General features: G+C 33.8%; 2 protein-coding genes across 6 annotated transcripts; both read right to left on the bottom strand.

The window, feature by feature from the left end:
* Positions 1-2,343: 2,343 nt before the first annotated feature.
* On the bottom strand, positions 2,344-12,323 carry LOC135670926 (vesicle-associated protein 1-2-like). Of its 3 annotated transcripts, none has more exons than XM_065178690.1 (9): positions 12,191-12,323; positions 12,009-12,075; positions 10,911-10,981; positions 10,296-10,377; positions 5,772-5,887; positions 5,366-5,692; positions 4,990-5,052; positions 3,582-3,659; positions 2,344-2,741 (listed from the first exon to the last, which is right to left on the bottom strand). In XM_065178690.1, the coding sequence occupies exons 2-9, from the start codon at positions 12,061-12,063 to the stop codon at positions 2,631-2,633; spliced, it is 903 nt and encodes a 300-aa protein (XP_065034762.1). In that variant the 5' UTR covers positions 12,064-12,075; positions 12,191-12,323; the 3' UTR covers positions 2,344-2,630. The 3 variants fall into 3 exon arrangements, with proteins under 3 accessions (XP_065034762.1, XP_065034764.1, XP_065034763.1); XM_065178692.1 differs by having other exon boundaries at positions 12,009-12,067; positions 12,191-12,312; XM_065178691.1 differs by having other exon boundaries at positions 12,009-12,089; positions 12,192-12,288.
* A 3,954-nt stretch (positions 12,324-16,277) lies between these two features.
* On the bottom strand, positions 16,278-18,355 carry LOC135670938 (secoisolariciresinol dehydrogenase-like). Of its 3 annotated transcripts, none has more exons than XM_065178714.1 (3): positions 18,202-18,355; positions 18,035-18,112; positions 16,278-17,250 (listed from the first exon to the last, which is right to left on the bottom strand). In XM_065178714.1, the coding sequence occupies exons 1-3, from the start codon at positions 18,219-18,221 to the stop codon at positions 16,458-16,460; spliced, it is 891 nt and encodes a 296-aa protein (XP_065034786.1). In that variant the 5' UTR covers positions 18,222-18,355; the 3' UTR covers positions 16,278-16,457. The 3 variants fall into 3 exon arrangements, with proteins under 3 accessions (XP_065034786.1, XP_065034787.1, XP_065034785.1); XM_065178715.1 differs by having other exon boundaries at positions 16,278-17,247; positions 18,202-18,354; XM_065178713.1 differs by lacking the exon at positions 18,202-18,355 and having other exon boundaries at positions 18,035-18,195.
* Positions 18,356-18,565: the final 210 nt, after the last annotated feature.

The raw sequence follows: 18,565 nt of genomic DNA, 5'->3' as shown, positions 1-18,565 counted from the left end.
CATATATATTTAATGGATGATGAAAAAGGAGTTCTTTTATAGGCATTTCCAACATATAACATTTGCTACTACTACTACTACTATAATAATAATAATAATAATTATAATTATTATTATTATTATTATTATTATTATTATAAATTTTAATTATTTGAGATCGATTTTATGAGATTTGACATAGTTATACATCGATTGCGAGTGTTCTAATGTAATTTTTTTACTTTTTCTCGTTCCATCTTGGGATTGATAACAATGGTGTTCAACATCATACATGGAATTTGATTCAAATCCAAAGAAAAATAATTATTAAGATTCAGTGAGATCAATGTGACTGTTGTTTTCCATATACTTTGAGCACTACTAACTCATAAGGTAGTATCCATGATAAATAGTTTAATTATCAAGCATTTTTATGGGTTCACAAAACATTTATATATATATATATATATATATATATATATATATATATATATATATATTTGTATGGCATATATATTTAATGGATGATGAAAAAGGAGTTATTTTATAGGCATTTCCAACATATAACATTTACTAGTAGATTTCTTCACCATGGCAACAGTGAATGCTGAAGTACCATTTTGGATTTGGACTTGGATGTTGTGTTGTAATGATGAATCAGAGGACAAGAAGAAAACACACAAAATAAAAGAAACAAAAAAGAAAAGACAATTAGCAATTGTCAACGAGTCAGAGGACAACATGAAAGCCACCCGGAGTTCTCACTCTAAGCCAAAGGAAATGGATCCATGGTGCTACACATTGTTGTTGTACTATGGATAATGTCGCACACAAAAGATCAATGACAAGGAAAGACTCACGTAATCAATTGATTTGTTTGTAGTGGTTGTCATCCTCATCTTGTCGTCATTTTTGTTGTTAGAACTCTTCATTATCGCACCGTGGAAAATGGTTTGACACTGTTAGATGTATTATCATCAGACATTCAAATTACTAGTGTGCCCAAAGCATTAGATGAGAGTGAATTGATGATGTCATTATGTTATAATGTTAAATTAATCTTTCTGACTTCATGGTATGATATTAAGAGTGTTTAAGTCATACTTGCCAACGAACTCAATATCTTAATTTCAATCCTCTGTAAATATGGGATAATGTAATGTATTAAGTAATATAAAAAAGATTAATTAGAAGAGAGGAGAGGTTAACATAGTCCCAAGCCCAATAGAAGATGTATAGTTTAAGAGATAGAGATTAAGTGATTACTTTTTTTATCGTCATATTTTTAAAAATTATATTGAGATTTCTATATTTATGAAAATAAAACATTTAATTTCGTTTCTCTTTACGCCATCGACTCTACTGACAAATATATTATATGCCCTATTACATACCAAAAATAGTACTAAAACATGATTAAAAAGATAATTTTATAATATAATTCTCACCATCCAAAGAAAAAAAATAGAAAAGATAGAAAGAGATTTTGTTGGGAAACGAAGTTAGATAATACTATTCAATTGCTTCACATTTTCTCTGTGTATTCGAAGGTTTTTAATCCTATTTTAGTGTATATGTGCCGACATATGCATTATTTCCGTCAACAAAATCGACGACATAAGGAGAAATAAATTAAATTTAAATATTTCATCTTCGTAAGTATAAGGATCCTAAAAGTAGTTCACTACAATGGATAACATGTAATTAGCCCTAGACTAGACATACGCCAATAGAGTACTAATTGATAATACTGGTGAGAGACCATTCATTTAATGATGTATACAAGCAGTACTTACTTGAACATGGATGTGTTCTTCACCTCTCATATCAGTACTTGGACTAAATTCAGTAAGTAGCATGGCATATTTTCTCTATAGCTGACAGAAAAAAATAAATGTATTCTGCACTACTGATTTTTGCACAAGATAAACTTACAAGCATAAGGTAAGTCATTTAAGAAAATCCAGCAAAGTCTTGTAAAATAGGAAAAACCTGGAAGTTTAGGATATAGAAGAATGTCAACAATGAACAATCTGCGTGATGTTCTAAGCTAATTTGTTTCAATCAGGTTATCTCTGTATCATGGCTCACTGAACTCCACTTGATGACATGCAGAACAGTAACTTGCAATGTTGTAATAATAAGCTACAGTGGTTTTATTCATTTTCATAAAATAAAGGATAATGGTTAACTCCACAATGCATATACCTTGAATTGGACTGGGTTTTCTGAACAACAGATCAGCAGAATTATATGTCAGCTCTGCGGATAATGAAATCTTCTGTCACAGTTCAACCAGGTTCGGTGGGTCTCAGATTGTAGTTGCCAAGGGTACAAAATTCAGCATATGTTTGCAAGAGTGTCTCGAGATAAACCCTGATCCCACATACAAAGTGTCTTTACACACAGAATTATTAACACTGTAAGAGGCATAAAATGCATAGCAGGCTAGTATGAATGGTAAGACAACCTATACACGGTATAAAATTCGCCATTTTACATGCATGAAGTCATACTCTTGGACATGGGTAAGAACTATCAGAAGACTTGTATATGAAATATGTGAATTTTTCACAATGGAGACAGCTGTGACAACTTCTATGAATTATGGTCCGATGCTACCGATGCAGGATCAAGCTTTGAGATGAGCTTCAGGAGTGCCAAAGATATCCAAGTGTCATGCCGACAAATGCTATGAAGACCACAAACAAAAATGGGAAACCAGCCTGAACTCTAGCAGAACTCTTCAGTCTCAGCAAAGCCTGAACAAAGAAAATGGCACTGTTAGAGAGTAGACTAAAGACTGGTAACAATCAATTATAACACATAGCATGATGAAATTAGATGACCACTCATTGTTGCTGATCAACAGCTACTAAAACTACCAAATTCTCAAGGGGTTCTCCAAGAAAACAAATGACATTGTGCATTTTACACATATAGCTTATGAAGAAGCCAATTTCAAACAAATGACATTATATTCATGCCTCCCGTCATCATTCGTTTAATATGAAGATTTACTGCAGCTGAAAAAGCATGGTCTACCAAAATAATTTTAGTAATAGAAGAGAAGCAGATAAAGAATGCATAGGTGATCCACCCAAATGCAAACATTGGAGAAGACCTACAGAAGAGAGGTTCTCTGTTGCAACCAGTTATTGGCTCTTAATAAGAGTGGTTGAGTAGGAGCCAATACAGATGTACATTTATAAAGATCATATAGTGTATGAGAAGTTTTGCAGCAGAAAAAAAAAGTTGGCTTGCCCGCAAATATCTAAGCAAATGATGCACGATATTGAAGTCAAGGTTCGCAATACCGTACCATACCGGTATTTCGACCTGGGCTCGGTACCGGTACGGTACGGTATACCAAGAGGTACACCCAGGTGTGCCGAGTACTGTAGTACTATTACAGTGCTACAGTGCACTCAGACCGGTAACAGACGGTCCGCGTACCGACAACCTTTCGGACCGGTACGTACCGCCCGTACCGGGCGGTATAGTTCGGTACGGCAGACCCTGATTGAAGTTCCATCTCCCTCTATATAAAATGTTTGTAATAGCATAGTAGTAAAGTCATTTACAGAAAAGATTACACTCACAATTTCTTGCTGCAATTTCTCTCCCTCTTGCAAGGTTGCATTATTCTCTTTCTTCAGACTCATAATTGTCTTCTCAGCCTGCAAAAGGTCCATACCTTAGTTTACACAATTTATGGTCAGAACGCATTTCCTAGAATATGAAATTTAACCTCAGTTCTATTAGTTTCTAATGCTAATAGAAAAAAGAATATTGACTGTAAAAGTTGGGCCTATACAAAAGGCATGCTTTAAATTCATGAATGAGCACAATAAATACACTAACCACAATGAATTTCTACACATAATTTATGGCTCTACAAAATGAACACATCTTCTGCAAATAATTTGACTACTTATTAAAAATCCAGATCCTGCATTGGTGGAAAACTCGGGTTCTCTGGAATAACCAAAAATTGGGGACAGTATTTTATCAGAACATAATGATATTTCCACTGTGTAGGATCACTTACTGAGTGTTCACAACTGCCAGAGTAACAAACATTGAAAGCCAAAAATTTGCCATTTTATGTGGAAGCAAGCTTGTTAAATCATGTCATGAGACAATGATGTAGGATCTTGTTTTACTTATTTCTCATTTGAATAAATTTTATTAATTTAGGGCACTTTGTAAAAATCATAAGCTGCCACATGGTGACATTTCCAATATTCTACTTTATTTTCCTAGATTACTGGAGAGAAAAAAAAAAAAAAGATAGCAAATGAACAAAAAGATGGAAGAAATCAAAACTTGGTTTAATTAAAGATTACAAGTTGTAATGGAAGATTCCATCTCTATAAGGAGTTGTCATCATACTACAAATATAAAAGTCTATAAATTGGATATATTATCCAAACGAAAGATCATTTGCTAAAACAAATCAGGAAAATTTTCTTCCCAGAAGGAGAGAGTAGATGACCAATTAGCTTTCATAATATTATAATCCTTTTTTAGCTCTGAATTTTATTTTATTTTTCCTATAATTGGGGTCAATAAAAAGAGGGCAAAAATTAAAACTGAAAATCAATCCTTTTCCCACAATAGGTGCTAGCGGTATGATGTCACATATCAATTCTTGATGGTGTAATTATATTGTCCAACATGTAAGACATGACTAGGTGTGCATACCCTAGGAGCTATTTCTTGAGTTAGGAGCTATTTCTTGAGTTGGAAGTAAGTCGAGTAGTTATTTGTTTTTAAACTATCTTTTCCTTTCTCTCTCTTTGCTTTCCTCTATCCTCAGATAAAAAAGAATACACATTCTTTGCTTGTCACAAACTTGTCCTACATCACAAGTGAACGTTATCATAGGGCATAAAGAATATATCCTAATACCAAAGGATAGCTACTTGATGAGATGAAAAAAATTACAAATAACATTAGAGTTGTGGCATCAAATAAATGCAAACAGCTATATTGAAATTAACTAACCTCATTTAGTTTCACTTCAAGATTGTTGAGCTTGAACTTTAAGTCATCAATGTCTTTAGCGACCTACATAAGCATAAGCAAGGTTAACCAGCTGAATTAGATAAAGCAACATGGGGATATCATGCATAGAAATATCATCTGAACATTGAAAATGTAGATAGTATCAAGGCTGATCTTAACAAATAGAAAAACATTATGCTGTCACTGTGTTTCTTTTACGACAACCACACATGTTTACAAACTTATGACACATAGGAGATCCAAATTCTAACAACTTGATGTGAATGAACACAAATGTGTTCTTATTGGCCAAAGTAAACTTCTATGGAAAAAACCAGAAACAAAGACATAAATTAGACTAGGAAGGAGATATTACTGGAGAAGAGATAATGTCAGGCACTTCATTCAATGCTTGATTACTTGAAATACAAGCCTTTTCCAACAAAGGATTTTCATGAATGGCCTCATGTTTTGGAGCCCCATTGTGCAAAACAGAAGTCTTTCTCAAAATAGGAACTTCATTAGCCAATTCGTGCTGCAGAGCACCATCATCAAAGATGCAAGTCTCAGCTGAATCAGGATTTTCTAAAGCTGGCTCCTGTCTCACCCCATTGATTGGTTCTACCACTGGAGAATGTGGAGGGCTTGCAAGGACAACTCTCAATTTGTTCTCTTGGATATATCTACCATTTTCTTTAGAGAACTGTTGAACCAAAAAGGAGAATATCAAAACATACATAACATACTACATATTCAAAGGAAAAACTATAATGTATACTTACAAAACTTGGCATAATATCCTCATCTGTAGTACCATAAGGAACAACAGTGCTCTGAACCAGAAACTTGTCTTTTAATTGCATATCTGGTGGAACTTCCTTTGGTGCTTGCATGGTAACTAAAATGGAATTGCATAATCATGTAAATAAACAAAAGAATATAGGCCCACCGATATGCAATAGAGAAGCTAACATAAAATTAACATGATTCGTTACACAATTCATTTATTTCACTTCAGTGTTAACTACTAAGGCCTAAAATTCTCCTCCATCAATGTACAATAATCGTAAATCATCAAACAACTAGCCCATCATATGTTATTACACTGATTCATTGTATAAATGGAAGTAACTCATGGTGCAAACTAAAAATAATGTCAATTATTTAGAGTTATTAGGCAAAATAACATAAAATCTGTCCGATACATGAGACGTTTCAACTACTGCAAGAACTTGTGTAACAGATTTTTCCATAAAAGAAAATAAGTTGTTTTTAATTGAGCCATTTTAAAAACATCCTATGGGCATATTCATATCATTCTTTTATTGTTAACTATAATTTTAAGGAAAAATAAGAAAATATATAACCAGAAACAAAAAAAAGTCCTTATGATGTACTCTGAAAAAAACATCCACTAGGCATTATTTAAGTGGTTTGCTGTCACAGTTACGGCACGAGAAGTCTCTGTGTATGACACTAGGAATGTTCTCTGAGTTTTTTATGCATGTAATTCCACCCTTGCAGGGAGCTCTACTTCCAATTCTTTCACTTCTTCTCAAAATTCATACACTCAAAAACTATTCCTGAAAAAACAATCTGACTCTATAGTTTTATATTTCTGTCAAATTTGTTAGACAAAATTTAACAATGCTTGTTAAATGTAGACATTCAAGTTGGAATTTATCTTCATAATGCTTCAACAGTTAAAGCTCCTACTTCCTTGAAATTGTAGTCACAAACCTTAGCATGCCAAGTGTTTTGTTATAGTAGAATCAATCTCAAATTTTATCTTTAAATAGGACTATCGAGCAAGGTCTGCCGTGCCGAAGCGTACCGCCCGTACCGGGCGGTATGTACCGGTCCGACAGGTTACCGGTATACGGACCGCCCGGTACTGCTACAGTGATACAGTACTATACTGTAGTACTGCTACAGTATAAAAATAAAAAATTATTCGGTACACCAGGGCGTACCGCTCGATACGCCCTGATGTACCGCCCGATACACCGGTACCGTACCATACCGAACCCGGGTCGAAACGCCGGTATGATACGGTACAACGAACCTTGCTATTGAGAATCAAGCCTATGATGAAACCAATTTTATCTAGTAATTGAACCCAATTTTAAGCTCAATATGAGTTTCTTGAGGAATCAAATTAGAATAACATCCCATTAAGTCGATAGAAGAGTCCTAGATAATTGCACCAAGAAGTTGAAAGCCCATTGTACAAGCATGAAATTGGCATAAATTAAATTATCCATTACTTCATAAATTGGATCATCAAAACGTCAGATTCTTATGCTGTTCATAGGAATCAGAATATAAAAAAAGTTGGCCGTAAGTATCATATCAAAATATCAGTCAGTTGATACATTAACATATACTGAGGGAGGAAAGAGTGATTATTCATTATAACCTTCGAATGGAGAAAAATCTTGAATTTAATAACAAGGAAATCATCCAACTGGTAGTTGACTCTTATTTCTTAACAAAAAAATATGTTACTTAGGGTTACCATCCATATCCTTGATGCAAAAGGGCATTAATTGTTCTCTTTGTCTTCATAAATCAAAAGGTTGACTATCTATGTAGGAAATTTTTTATAGAACTCTTATCATATTAAATGTTGATTCTTAAACTAAAAAAAAAAGTAAAAAGGAAGCTTAGGTTTATATTGATGGCCGCATATCCATATTTCTTATCCCCACTACATTTCTCTTCTCCATTCCGTTTAATGTCTTCACAAGGCAGAGTACCTAACATAGCATCCTCCTGATGGAAATCAACAATTTGTAAATCTACGCTAGGCGTGGAAAGATAAAGGGCCAACTCAAATCCCTTTGGATTGTTGATATATTTGTATTCAGATTCAACCAACATGCTTTCAAATAGTATAGTTATCTTTTTCTGTTTCTTTGGAATAATTTTAGTACTTTAGAGGTGATTTCTGTAAAAAAAAATATGTTGGCAATATTGACTAAGTTTTTGGTTTAGTTCCCTAGATTGATTAAGGATAAGAAAAGAAGGAAGTCGAATGAAGAAAAAGATGAAAAAATAAACTGAGTTTAATTAAGTTTACAAAGCTTGATTGGAAATTCCATTTTATAAAAAATTTCATCATTATACAAAGATAGAAATATATGAATCGGATATATTATAAAAAACAAAGATTATTTGGTAAGATAAATCTAAAAGATTTTCTTCTTTTAGATTTATCTTAACAAATAATATTTAAATATTTAAAGGTAAAACTGCGTACATTGACCCTCCCGAGACCTTGTATCAACGGAAGCCTCATGCACTGGGTACATCCTTTAAATCTAGAAGATTTTCTTCCCTAAAGAAGAAAAAGATACACAGTTTATTTGTCTTGATTATCGTGCAAGTGGTGCGGAACCACAACCTTCTCACAAAGTTAAGAGGACTTAAGAGTACAATAAGTCGACCATTTCCTATCATCCTCTTCTCTCATCCCCAGTTATCCTACCAACATAATTCCATCATTATGTATCTCTAAATCCCCAAAATCCCTGCCACAATTATTTTTGACCATACAAGATCCACCAAACCACAAATTGCTGCAAACCTAATGTTTTTGGCGATACCTGGAATTCAGAATTAGTGAATTAACTTTACAAGAAAAAAATGTCTCTCTCTCTCCTCAAGCCTGGTGTGCATTTGAATTTGCACCACTTGTATTTTCATTATTATGAATTGAGTGTTCTATAAATTGAGCATGTTTTATCAAATTTGCCCTCTTCGATTCAACTTTTGGCCACCTTTTTTCCGCTTTCATATATTCTTAAATTTTTTTTATTAACATACTTCAATAATTCAATTCATTACACAAGTCCTAAACATGAATTACAGAATTGTGTTGGGCACTGAGCACAGATTTTTTTTTCCCAAGAAAAAGCTTAAAACTTGATAATGATAGCAACAAAATACACCCGTTTGCATCAAAGCAAACCAAAAGATCTAGCTCAAGAGGCCAATTTTCCTTCCACCAAGCACAGATCTTGCTATGCACTCACACATGTCAAATCTAGGCTGCACCAGTAAAACAAAAACATCAAAGCTAGCTTTTCTTATTTCATGTGTTCCATCTAACTAGTTTCACTTTTATCGAGCAATACTAAAATCTTTTGCCGTCATTGAGAGATATGTAAAAAGTCATACGTGTAGTTAAGTTCTAAAGTTAAAAGCATTAGTCATATTCTCTTCGCTAAGGATCTAAGGATATATAGTTAAGTAAAATAAGAAATTTCATTAAATAAAAAAATCTAGGTATCTAGATCAATTATTCAACAAAATGGAGAGATAGATAAAAATATTATATCAAGAAATTTTGTACGATCACTAGACATTTCTCATATTAAAACGAAAATTATATATGATTAGGGATACTTTATGAATTTGGGTATTGGGCAGTTAAAAAACAACATATGCAAAATGTATATGTTAAGATGAGAATGTTGAGGTACATATGTAAAGCTATTAGGAATGATAGTAAAAGAAATGTTCTATTCATGAATAATTAGATGTATTTTCAATAGAAGATAAGATAACATTACAAAGAATCGTTTAAGATAATATGGACATGTGCTAAGAATACCTACAGATATGGTAGTTGAAAGATATGAAACTTTTAAAATTAGTTGTAAAAGAAGAGGTAGAGAGACTTAAAATGACTTTATTAGAAACTATAAATAAAGATTTATATACTCTTGAATTTAACCAAGAATATGATTTCTTATAGAGGTCAATAGTGGCAAAAGATCCATGTAGCCGACCCCAGACAATTGGGACTTTATGGCTAAAGCTTTGTTGTTGCATTGTATTGACAATAAGTATCAAACCATTGGCCAACTAGCTCAAAGGTGCAGCACATAAGACAATCCTGATTCCTACATGCATAATAGCTGAAAAGTATAAAACAACACCTTTGAGCCACATGCCACCACGCTCTATATCAATCCCTAAATTTCCTTGATTTTGATTAGCTAGGAATGTAGCCCACTTGTTGATGAAAACTGATGTCAAACTTTTCATGAATATTGTCCACTTAAAGTTGATATAGGATTGATGACTAATGAAAGTTCTCCAAGCTGACCCTGTCTTGACGGGAAAAAGGTTTGACTGATAATGATGATTAGTGATTACAATATCCAATTGGATCCACCCTTTTCCCAAGGCATCTTTTTTCTTTTGCGAATGTATCGTAATTGCTTACTAGCAAATTTAAAGCACAAAAACAAAAAAGAACATAGTTACACTGTTCAAACAAAAGTGAGATAGCAGACCTGTAAAGTCACATGTTGATCTAGGTAGAATGATGCCTGTATTTGGTCGCACACAGTATCTCTTGGGAGATGTAGTTTTAACCTAACCAATATAGATACAGTTGAATCAGTTACTATGATGAACCATTTATAAATAAAATGGAAATGCCGTAATGGAGAGACAATGTTCATAATTATAAGTAGCTCCAAACAAAAACTCATTAGACCATTTCTAACATATGTTTTTCATGTCGGTATCCAAAGATAACTACAAAATGACTAGGAACATTAACCTCAAGTATGGGATTCTTAGCAAAGTTAGTAACGATAGCAGATATAGGTACCCAAAGCTAATAGAAAACAGCAAGGCAACAAGTGGGAACTGAGAACAGGCTAATTAGTAATACTTTGGTGTGAGAAAACATGCAAGAATGTAAACGTAAAGTTCTCTTTTGAGAATAACTGACAAAGCAATCAGTCTAACACAGATATTTAATTAACGGCATATTAGAGAAGCTATGTGAAGTATGAAACTTCCATGAGACCATTTGAGAGGTCCAGAACACAGCTTTTGGTCATCCCATCTCTAAAGATTACATCTAAATAGGAGGTACACAGTTGGGGAGAAGCACTAACCTTGTAAGCAACATAATCTGCGGACTTGTTGACAAGTTGAACGGTACATGAGATCTGCTTCTTCAACTCAACTAGAATGGACAAAGAAGGTGCATTATGCTAGTATCAACATAAAAGATCAAACAGATTTGTTAACTTTAGATTTTAGAATAACTTTGACATTAACATTAAAAAAATAGGAATCTGAAGCTTTATACAACACATGCACTCAAATATCCCGGATATAAAATGTATATATGAACTGAAGCCACAGTAATTACAAAAACGACTAAGAAGGAATGATAGTAGGAATTGATATAAAATGTGCATATGAATTGAAGCCAACGTGCTTACAGAAAGAACTAAGCAAGAATGATAGTAGGAATTGATATAAAACATATCAAAGCCAGCGAACGAATACATAAACATGTCAATAAAACAATAAAAAAAAAGGACAAAACAAAAAAGAGAGTAAGATAGATAACTATTCTTGCTAAAATTTGAAATCGGTAGCATCTATGACTGTCATGATATTGAATCCTAGTATGATACAAGTGTCAGTGCACACCACAATCTTATATTTGATGTATAACATATCACCACCGTACGAAGGTAGAAATGATCTGTATCTTAAACCAATGAACACCAAGAAACCCAAAAATAGCACACAAAATGAGAAAATAATAAAAAAAAAAAGAAATCCTGTATCTTAAATCCATGAACACCAAGAAACCCATGCAATTACAAAAATAGCACACAAAATGAGAAAAAAAATAATAAAGAAATCCCGGTAACGTGCTTATTTGCGTCACAGCATGATTCCCTTAACTTGTCCTGCCGATCCATCATCTTTCCGCAATCCAATTAACAACTTCTCATGCTGAAAAGAAAACTGAAAGCTGAATGGGGGAAAAGGTCGTCTTTTGACAAGAAACACTACTAGCATTATCAGCAAATTCGCCGGACTAGATGGTCATCCACACAATCCACTTTGACAACTCATCAATCTCATAGCACAATTTAAACATATAAAAATGATCCTACGAAACGAAATCGATACGTTTAGACCTATCCCCCGATCAAGAACATCAAGCAGCAAATGTTTGCGTCGAGGCTTACATGCGAACTTAAGTTCCTGAGGTTGGATTTCCACAAGCACTTGACCCAACCCCATCGCGCTTTCGTCCTCCGACGACGATCCAGAAATAGGAAAAAAAGAATTAGTTCAAGACCAAAAGCCACAAAGATCGAGAGATCGAGATGGAAAAGAGAGAAAAACAAGTGTCGGGAAGAAAACCTACCGGTGATCGCCGGTTGGACTTTTGGGTCGCGTCGAAAGACGGCGAATTCGCCTCTCAGATCCCTTCAAAAGTATACGGATAGCATTCAAGTCGATAGCCAAAGATGGAGTAAAAGATAAAAGAGTTGATGAACGGTTGCCGGACAACTTTTGGTGTGACCTCTTTAAGACGGCAGAGAGAGGATCTGCTGTGTCGTCGATTTCTTGCAATAGGAGAACGTGTCAAAGGTGGCTCGTTTGAATCCACTAGTGGTGGGACCTTGTTGATGACGTGTTGAATTACGGTTCGAGAAGCTCTTACGCTGCTGTTTGTGGTCAGGCAGTTGGATTTGACGTTAAAGGCTTTTTGCTTCTCGAAACGCGCAAAATCTCGCGACCTTTTAACATGAGGAGATTTTTCGAAAAAGGCCTTATTTAGACCTTTTTTTACTGTATATGACCCTTTTCAGGTTTTTCTAATAATCTTTTCTTTCTTTCTTTCTTTCTCCATCTAATTTTGATTATATTGTTGATTTGACAGTAAATTATTTATTTATTTATTTATTCTATAAACCGATCTACAGGATGAATCAATCTCTCGAATTAGATCGATTTCCATTTATTACAATATTTCTATTGTATCCTATAATTTTTTTATTATTTTTTTTAGGTTGATTCCTATACATAAATATTTTCTAATATTTTTCATAAGGATATATAAAATATTATTCTAATATGTTTTCAGCTCATTTTCCTCTTTTACAATGTTTTGATTGTGATATTTTTAAAAATATGTCAAAAACATTATAACCATATTGGAATGATATATTTTCAAAAACACTGTAACCCTATTATAAAACATTATAACATGAGAAAAATAAACTCAAAGATATATTAAGAAAGATCTTAAATAGGTATGGTTTCTTATTTAAGAAAATAAACATTCAAATAATTTGACTTCTCTATAAGTTACAATATTTTTCGACATGGTTACAATGTTTTTAATATATTTTCAAAAATACTGTAACTTTATTACAAAACACTATAATAGAGAAAAATAAATTAGAAAAATATTTATAAACCTTGCTTATATATCCTTATGAACAAAAAATATTTATGATTCTTATATGATATATATAGTATTTTTATAATGAGTTCAAATATTTTAAGCAATACAAAGAATTGTTGGTTTGTGGATAGGTATGGTTTGTTGTGGATAGGTAGGAATACAAGACATATATATATTTCTTAATAAGACAGGAATGAATGGGTAGGTGAAGACATGGAAGTTTTTACTTTCCACAGGATTGGATGTGAATTCTTGGCACAACCAACACATCATAGATTTGGATTAGGTTTATGTGGGTATTGGTTATAAATTTAGTGACATAATGAAATCTGATTAATAGAATGATTGATCACAGATTTATGGAATTGAGACAACTAATGTGCATGTTTCAATTCATAATCTAAGTCATAAGTGTTAATTTTCAAATTATGAGTACCAAAGGGACCACATCACAAAACCATGTCGATCTTGATTTTCTTATAAGTCGATACCAAGTCGACCTTCTAAGACCCTTTTAATCACACCTGAAGATCTTGCACACGTGGGTTTAAACAATGTTTGATTAATCCAACTATCGTCGATATTATCTATAATATTTTGACTTTAGAAGAAGAGTTTGCATGTTGTAAGAACGTTATCTCGAATAGTCTAGTGAGAGTTCTCTGACCTGGACTCAGCACTTTCTGACCCTTGATACCTCCAGCACAAACCCTTCTATAGTTTTGATGATTATTCAAGAACCTAGTCTTTTCCCTCTCGTGAAAACTTCAACTCACGTGATGATCTCTATAGAGGTTTGTGCTAGTAGGTGCAGATGTTGATTAGGATGATATAGTTTATCTTTCTTTTATGTAGTGTCTAAGTCTCACACACGTTGAATTATAATTAGTATGCTAACAAAAGTATAAATAATATGTATATATTTTTATCGTTTCATGATATAATTTGTGATGTGTATGCTTTATAAATATGATAAATAATATATTCATGTTTTTGACTTTTAATACTAAAGAACATATTTTTCAAAAATATCATTCTCAGTATTCTATGAAATATTAGTCGAACATGCATAAACATTAATGTTTATGTTAAGCATAGCGCAAGAAACCAAGGTATGTTAGTGGACTTAAATATGAGATTAAGTTATGGTAATAAGTATACATATAGTGACTAAAAGTGACAATTGAATTGTAATCGATCTTAACGAATCTTAATGCTTGAATAAGTTTAAATATAATTAAAATAAAAAGATTTAAGTTTTAAACCACATGTATATGAATGATAGAGTAATGAAAAATTAAATAAGAATAAAAATCAAAGAGAAGTGTTATACTAAATGTTGAGATACGTAAGTGAGATTGTATGATGAGTTTAAATCAAAAATATCATCTTTATCCAAATCAAATTATAACTAAAAAGTTTAGCTAATTATTAGAAGATTTATTGGAAATCTTGAATATTCTCTTCTCTTACAATTTTTTGGTTTTCTTTAATCTTTCTTACACCTCTTTTTTATCTTCCATGTTGTTTTATCTCTTCTTCTCTTGTTCTTCTTTTCTCTTTATTATACGCCTCTTCATCATCTGATGCATTTATAATAGAATTTTAAATTTTAAATAATATCATCTGATACGGGCAGTATATATCAATCCAACAATATATCAGTACGTGAATTACTCACTATCGGGTGGAACACTCAACATTATCTTATATCAGGCGATAACGATTGAAATTTCGATCATTATCACTCGATATAGCTCGGTAATAATGATCAAAATCGATTGTTACAAATCTATAATAGTGTTCCAGCAGTCAAATTAATTCTTGGAGCCTTTTCTCATGGGTTTTTTAACTCATCCTCTCCCATGTTTCACTCTCAAACTCATTTTTTTTCTCATATTTGCACTCTCCTATATTTTATAAAACAATAATTTATAAATTAAATTGAGGCTAATTTAAAAAAAATTAAGAAGAAAGAACCTTTTAATATTCTCTTTATTTAATCAGAGAATAATTAAGATCTTTAATATTATGATTAGTATATTTAATATTACTTAATTTAAAATTAAAATATTTAATATTATATTTCATACATATTAAATATTGAAAGATATGTGGTGGCTACATAAGTAACTATAAGAATGATGAAATGTATGTGGTGGCTGCATAAGTATTACTATCATTTGGAGGTCTTCATTCATAGCCACAAAATTTAGAGTCGGTAATGGTCAAAATTGATTGTATCTTTTCTCATGCGTTTTCAAATTCATCATCTTCCCTATTTCATCTTAGACTCTCTTAAACTATCTCAAACTAATTTTTTCTCACATCCGTACTCTCCTAAATTTTATAAAATAATAATTTTTTAATTAAATCGAGATCGAAAATATTAAGAGGAAGAACATTTTAATCAAGAGATATATATTTTCTTTCTTTAATTAGAGAGTAATTAAGACCTTTAATATTATGATTAATATATTTAATAATTAATTAATTAATATATATATATATATATATATATATATATATATATATATTTCATGTATATTAAATATTGAAAGATATGTGGTGGCTGCATAGGTAACTATAAGAATGATGAAATGTATGTGGTGCCTGAATAAGTATTACTATAATACTATCATTTGGAGGTCATATAGGCCTTCATGCAATGCGCATTCATAGCCATAAAATTTAGAGTCGGTAACGGTCAAAATTGATTGTATCTTTTCTCATGGGTTTTCAAACTCATCATCTTCCCTATTTCATCTTAGACTCTCTTAAACAATCTCAAACTAATTTTTTCTCACATCTATACTCTCCTAAACTCTATAAAATAATAATTTTTAAATTAAATCGAGATCGAAAAGATAAGAACATTTTAATCAAGAGATATGTATTCTCTTTCTTTAATTAGAGATTAATTAAGATCTTTAATATTATGATTAATATATTTAATAATAATTAATTTAAAATTAAATATTTAATATATATATATATATATATATATATATTTCATGTATATTAAATATTGAAAGATATGTATATTAATGCAGTCTTTGTGCATTCATAGCTATAAAATTTGGACTCAGTTTTAAGTTCACATAGGCCTTATGCAATGCCTCTTTAAGGCTAAGTAAGAACAATTTCATGGCGAGTTGCACGATCATTCACCGATCCTGAGAGAACACAGTACGTCTTCGCCTGGATTCCAGGAATCTACTCAGGGTGGCGGAAATCGCAAATATTTGCACGCAGTGAAGCCACCATCCACCACTAGATTGTGTCCGCTGATGTACTTGGCCTCATCCGAAGCCAAATACACCGCCGCATTCACCGCGTCCTCCACCTCGCACTTCGTCCCCTCCAACTCCCCCGTGGCCTCGATCATCTCCTTCACCCGCCGAACGTCTACCTCCGCCGTCATCTTCTTCACGGCGTTGATCCCGAACGGCGTCGGCAGCGCATGCGGCGAGATGCAGTTTACCCTGACCCCGTGCTTGCTGAGCTCCGCCGCCGCCGACCTCGCCGCCCCCAGCACCGCCGCCTTCGACACTGAGTAGACGAGCGGCGTTATCCCGCCGAGCACCCCGGCGATGCTCGCGGTACACAGAATGCACCCGGCGCGGCGCGGGACCATCACGCGAGCGGCGTGCTTGATCCCCGCCACCACCGACCGGGCGTTGATGGCCATGGTGCGGTCGAAGTCGGCGAGGTCGAGGTCGGTGATGGACATGGCAAGGGATCCGGCGACGCCGGCGTTGTTGAACATGATGTCGAGATGGCCATGCTTGGCGACCGCGAGGTCGACGGCGGCGGCGACGTGGGGCTCCTGGCTGACATCGCAGCCGACGAAGGTAGCGGCGGGGCCGAGCTCGTCAGCGGTGGCTTTGCCGAGCTCGTGGTGGACGTCGGCTAGGATGACTTTTGCGCCGTGGCGGATGAACTCAGCTGCGCTCGCTTTGCCGATGCCGCTGGCGGCTCCGGTAATGACTGCAACTTTGCCGGCTAACCTGCTAACGGTCATAACTTGGTATGGGTTTAAAGAGTTTGAGATTGGTTTTTGTTCTTCCAGAGACAAATATAACTTGAGAATTATTCTCACAAAATTGAAAGCAAATGATCGGTGACGTACTAAGATCTATCCAACAGCAGCAAATGATAAGCGTTCATAAGCAACATCACATCATATTTCATCTTTATAATACTTACTAATAGAAAATAAAATTAAACATCTTTTAGTTACTTTGATATCATTTCTTTTGACGTGGATAAGAGATCATATCCAACTTCACACGTTTTTTCTTATTCAACTTTCATCCTCAACCACATAACATGCGCGCGTACACATACACACACACATATATATATATATATATATATAAAGATATTTATCATTCAAATATTTTTTTACATTGAGATATCATCCCTAAGCCCAATGGAGAAAAGCAGTGAAAAAGTAGGAAAGAAGATTAAGTTAGACCAAGAATCTGCTTGCTACATAGGCACATCAAAGGTTTCTTTGCCCACTAAACAAGATGAAGACAGTTCCTTTCTCTCTCTTAACCATGTTTGATGAGTTCATGTCAAACAATGATATTTCTACCTATCTATCTAATCATTGACATCAAACAAACATAAAGGTTTTGTCTAACTAGTTACTAGCAATTTATGTAGTTCACACTCTTGTGGATGTGTCTGGGACAAAACCAGCCACCTTTTAGTTGCCAAATCTGAGCCACCATTACACAATTCCAAGAGAAGAACAAGAACAAGAGATGGTTTAGCAGGAAATCATACCTTGCAGGCTGTGTGGAGAAGTAGTGCTGTTGCTGCAGATGGCTGACACCACCTCTCATCGCCCAAATCCTTTTGCACCTGAAAACCATAACCAGAGAACACATCATTCTCTCTTTCACATCATTCTATCTCGGATCGAAGTCGTGGCGAGATGAAGAAGAATATACACAAAAGTAGATATGATCATCTTCTTAGTTTCTTCTCTTGTTTCTTCTACCAAAAGAGATAAGAAGCTCGATCTAGATTTACTTCCGAAGGATATCTGATGGAGTCAAACAAAGAGAGGAGACAAGGAACAAGTTGGAGTGAGGACCACTGATGGAGAAGGGAGGGTTGGAGAGAGACAAACAATGACAGCAGCATGGAAAATGCAGCCCAACAAGTCTCATCACCACTGTTGATAGCCCACACTATTGGTTTTTATTTAAACCTAATAAAAAAATTACAAACTTCTTTTATATTTATAATTTTATTTTAATATTCCTAGGATATTCTTTTACAAAGGGATATAAACGTTGTCGACTTGTCATT

Source organism: Musa acuminata, unplaced genomic scaffold (genome assembly GCF_036884655.1).
Source record: "Musa acuminata AAA Group cultivar baxijiao unplaced genomic scaffold, Cavendish_Baxijiao_AAA HiC_scaffold_1137, whole genome shotgun sequence".
Classification (NCBI taxonomy): Eukaryota; Viridiplantae; Streptophyta; class Magnoliopsida; order Zingiberales; family Musaceae; genus Musa; species Musa acuminata.
The sequence above is the reverse complement of the archived record's forward strand: the minus strand, read 5'-3'. Positions and strand labels throughout refer to the sequence as shown.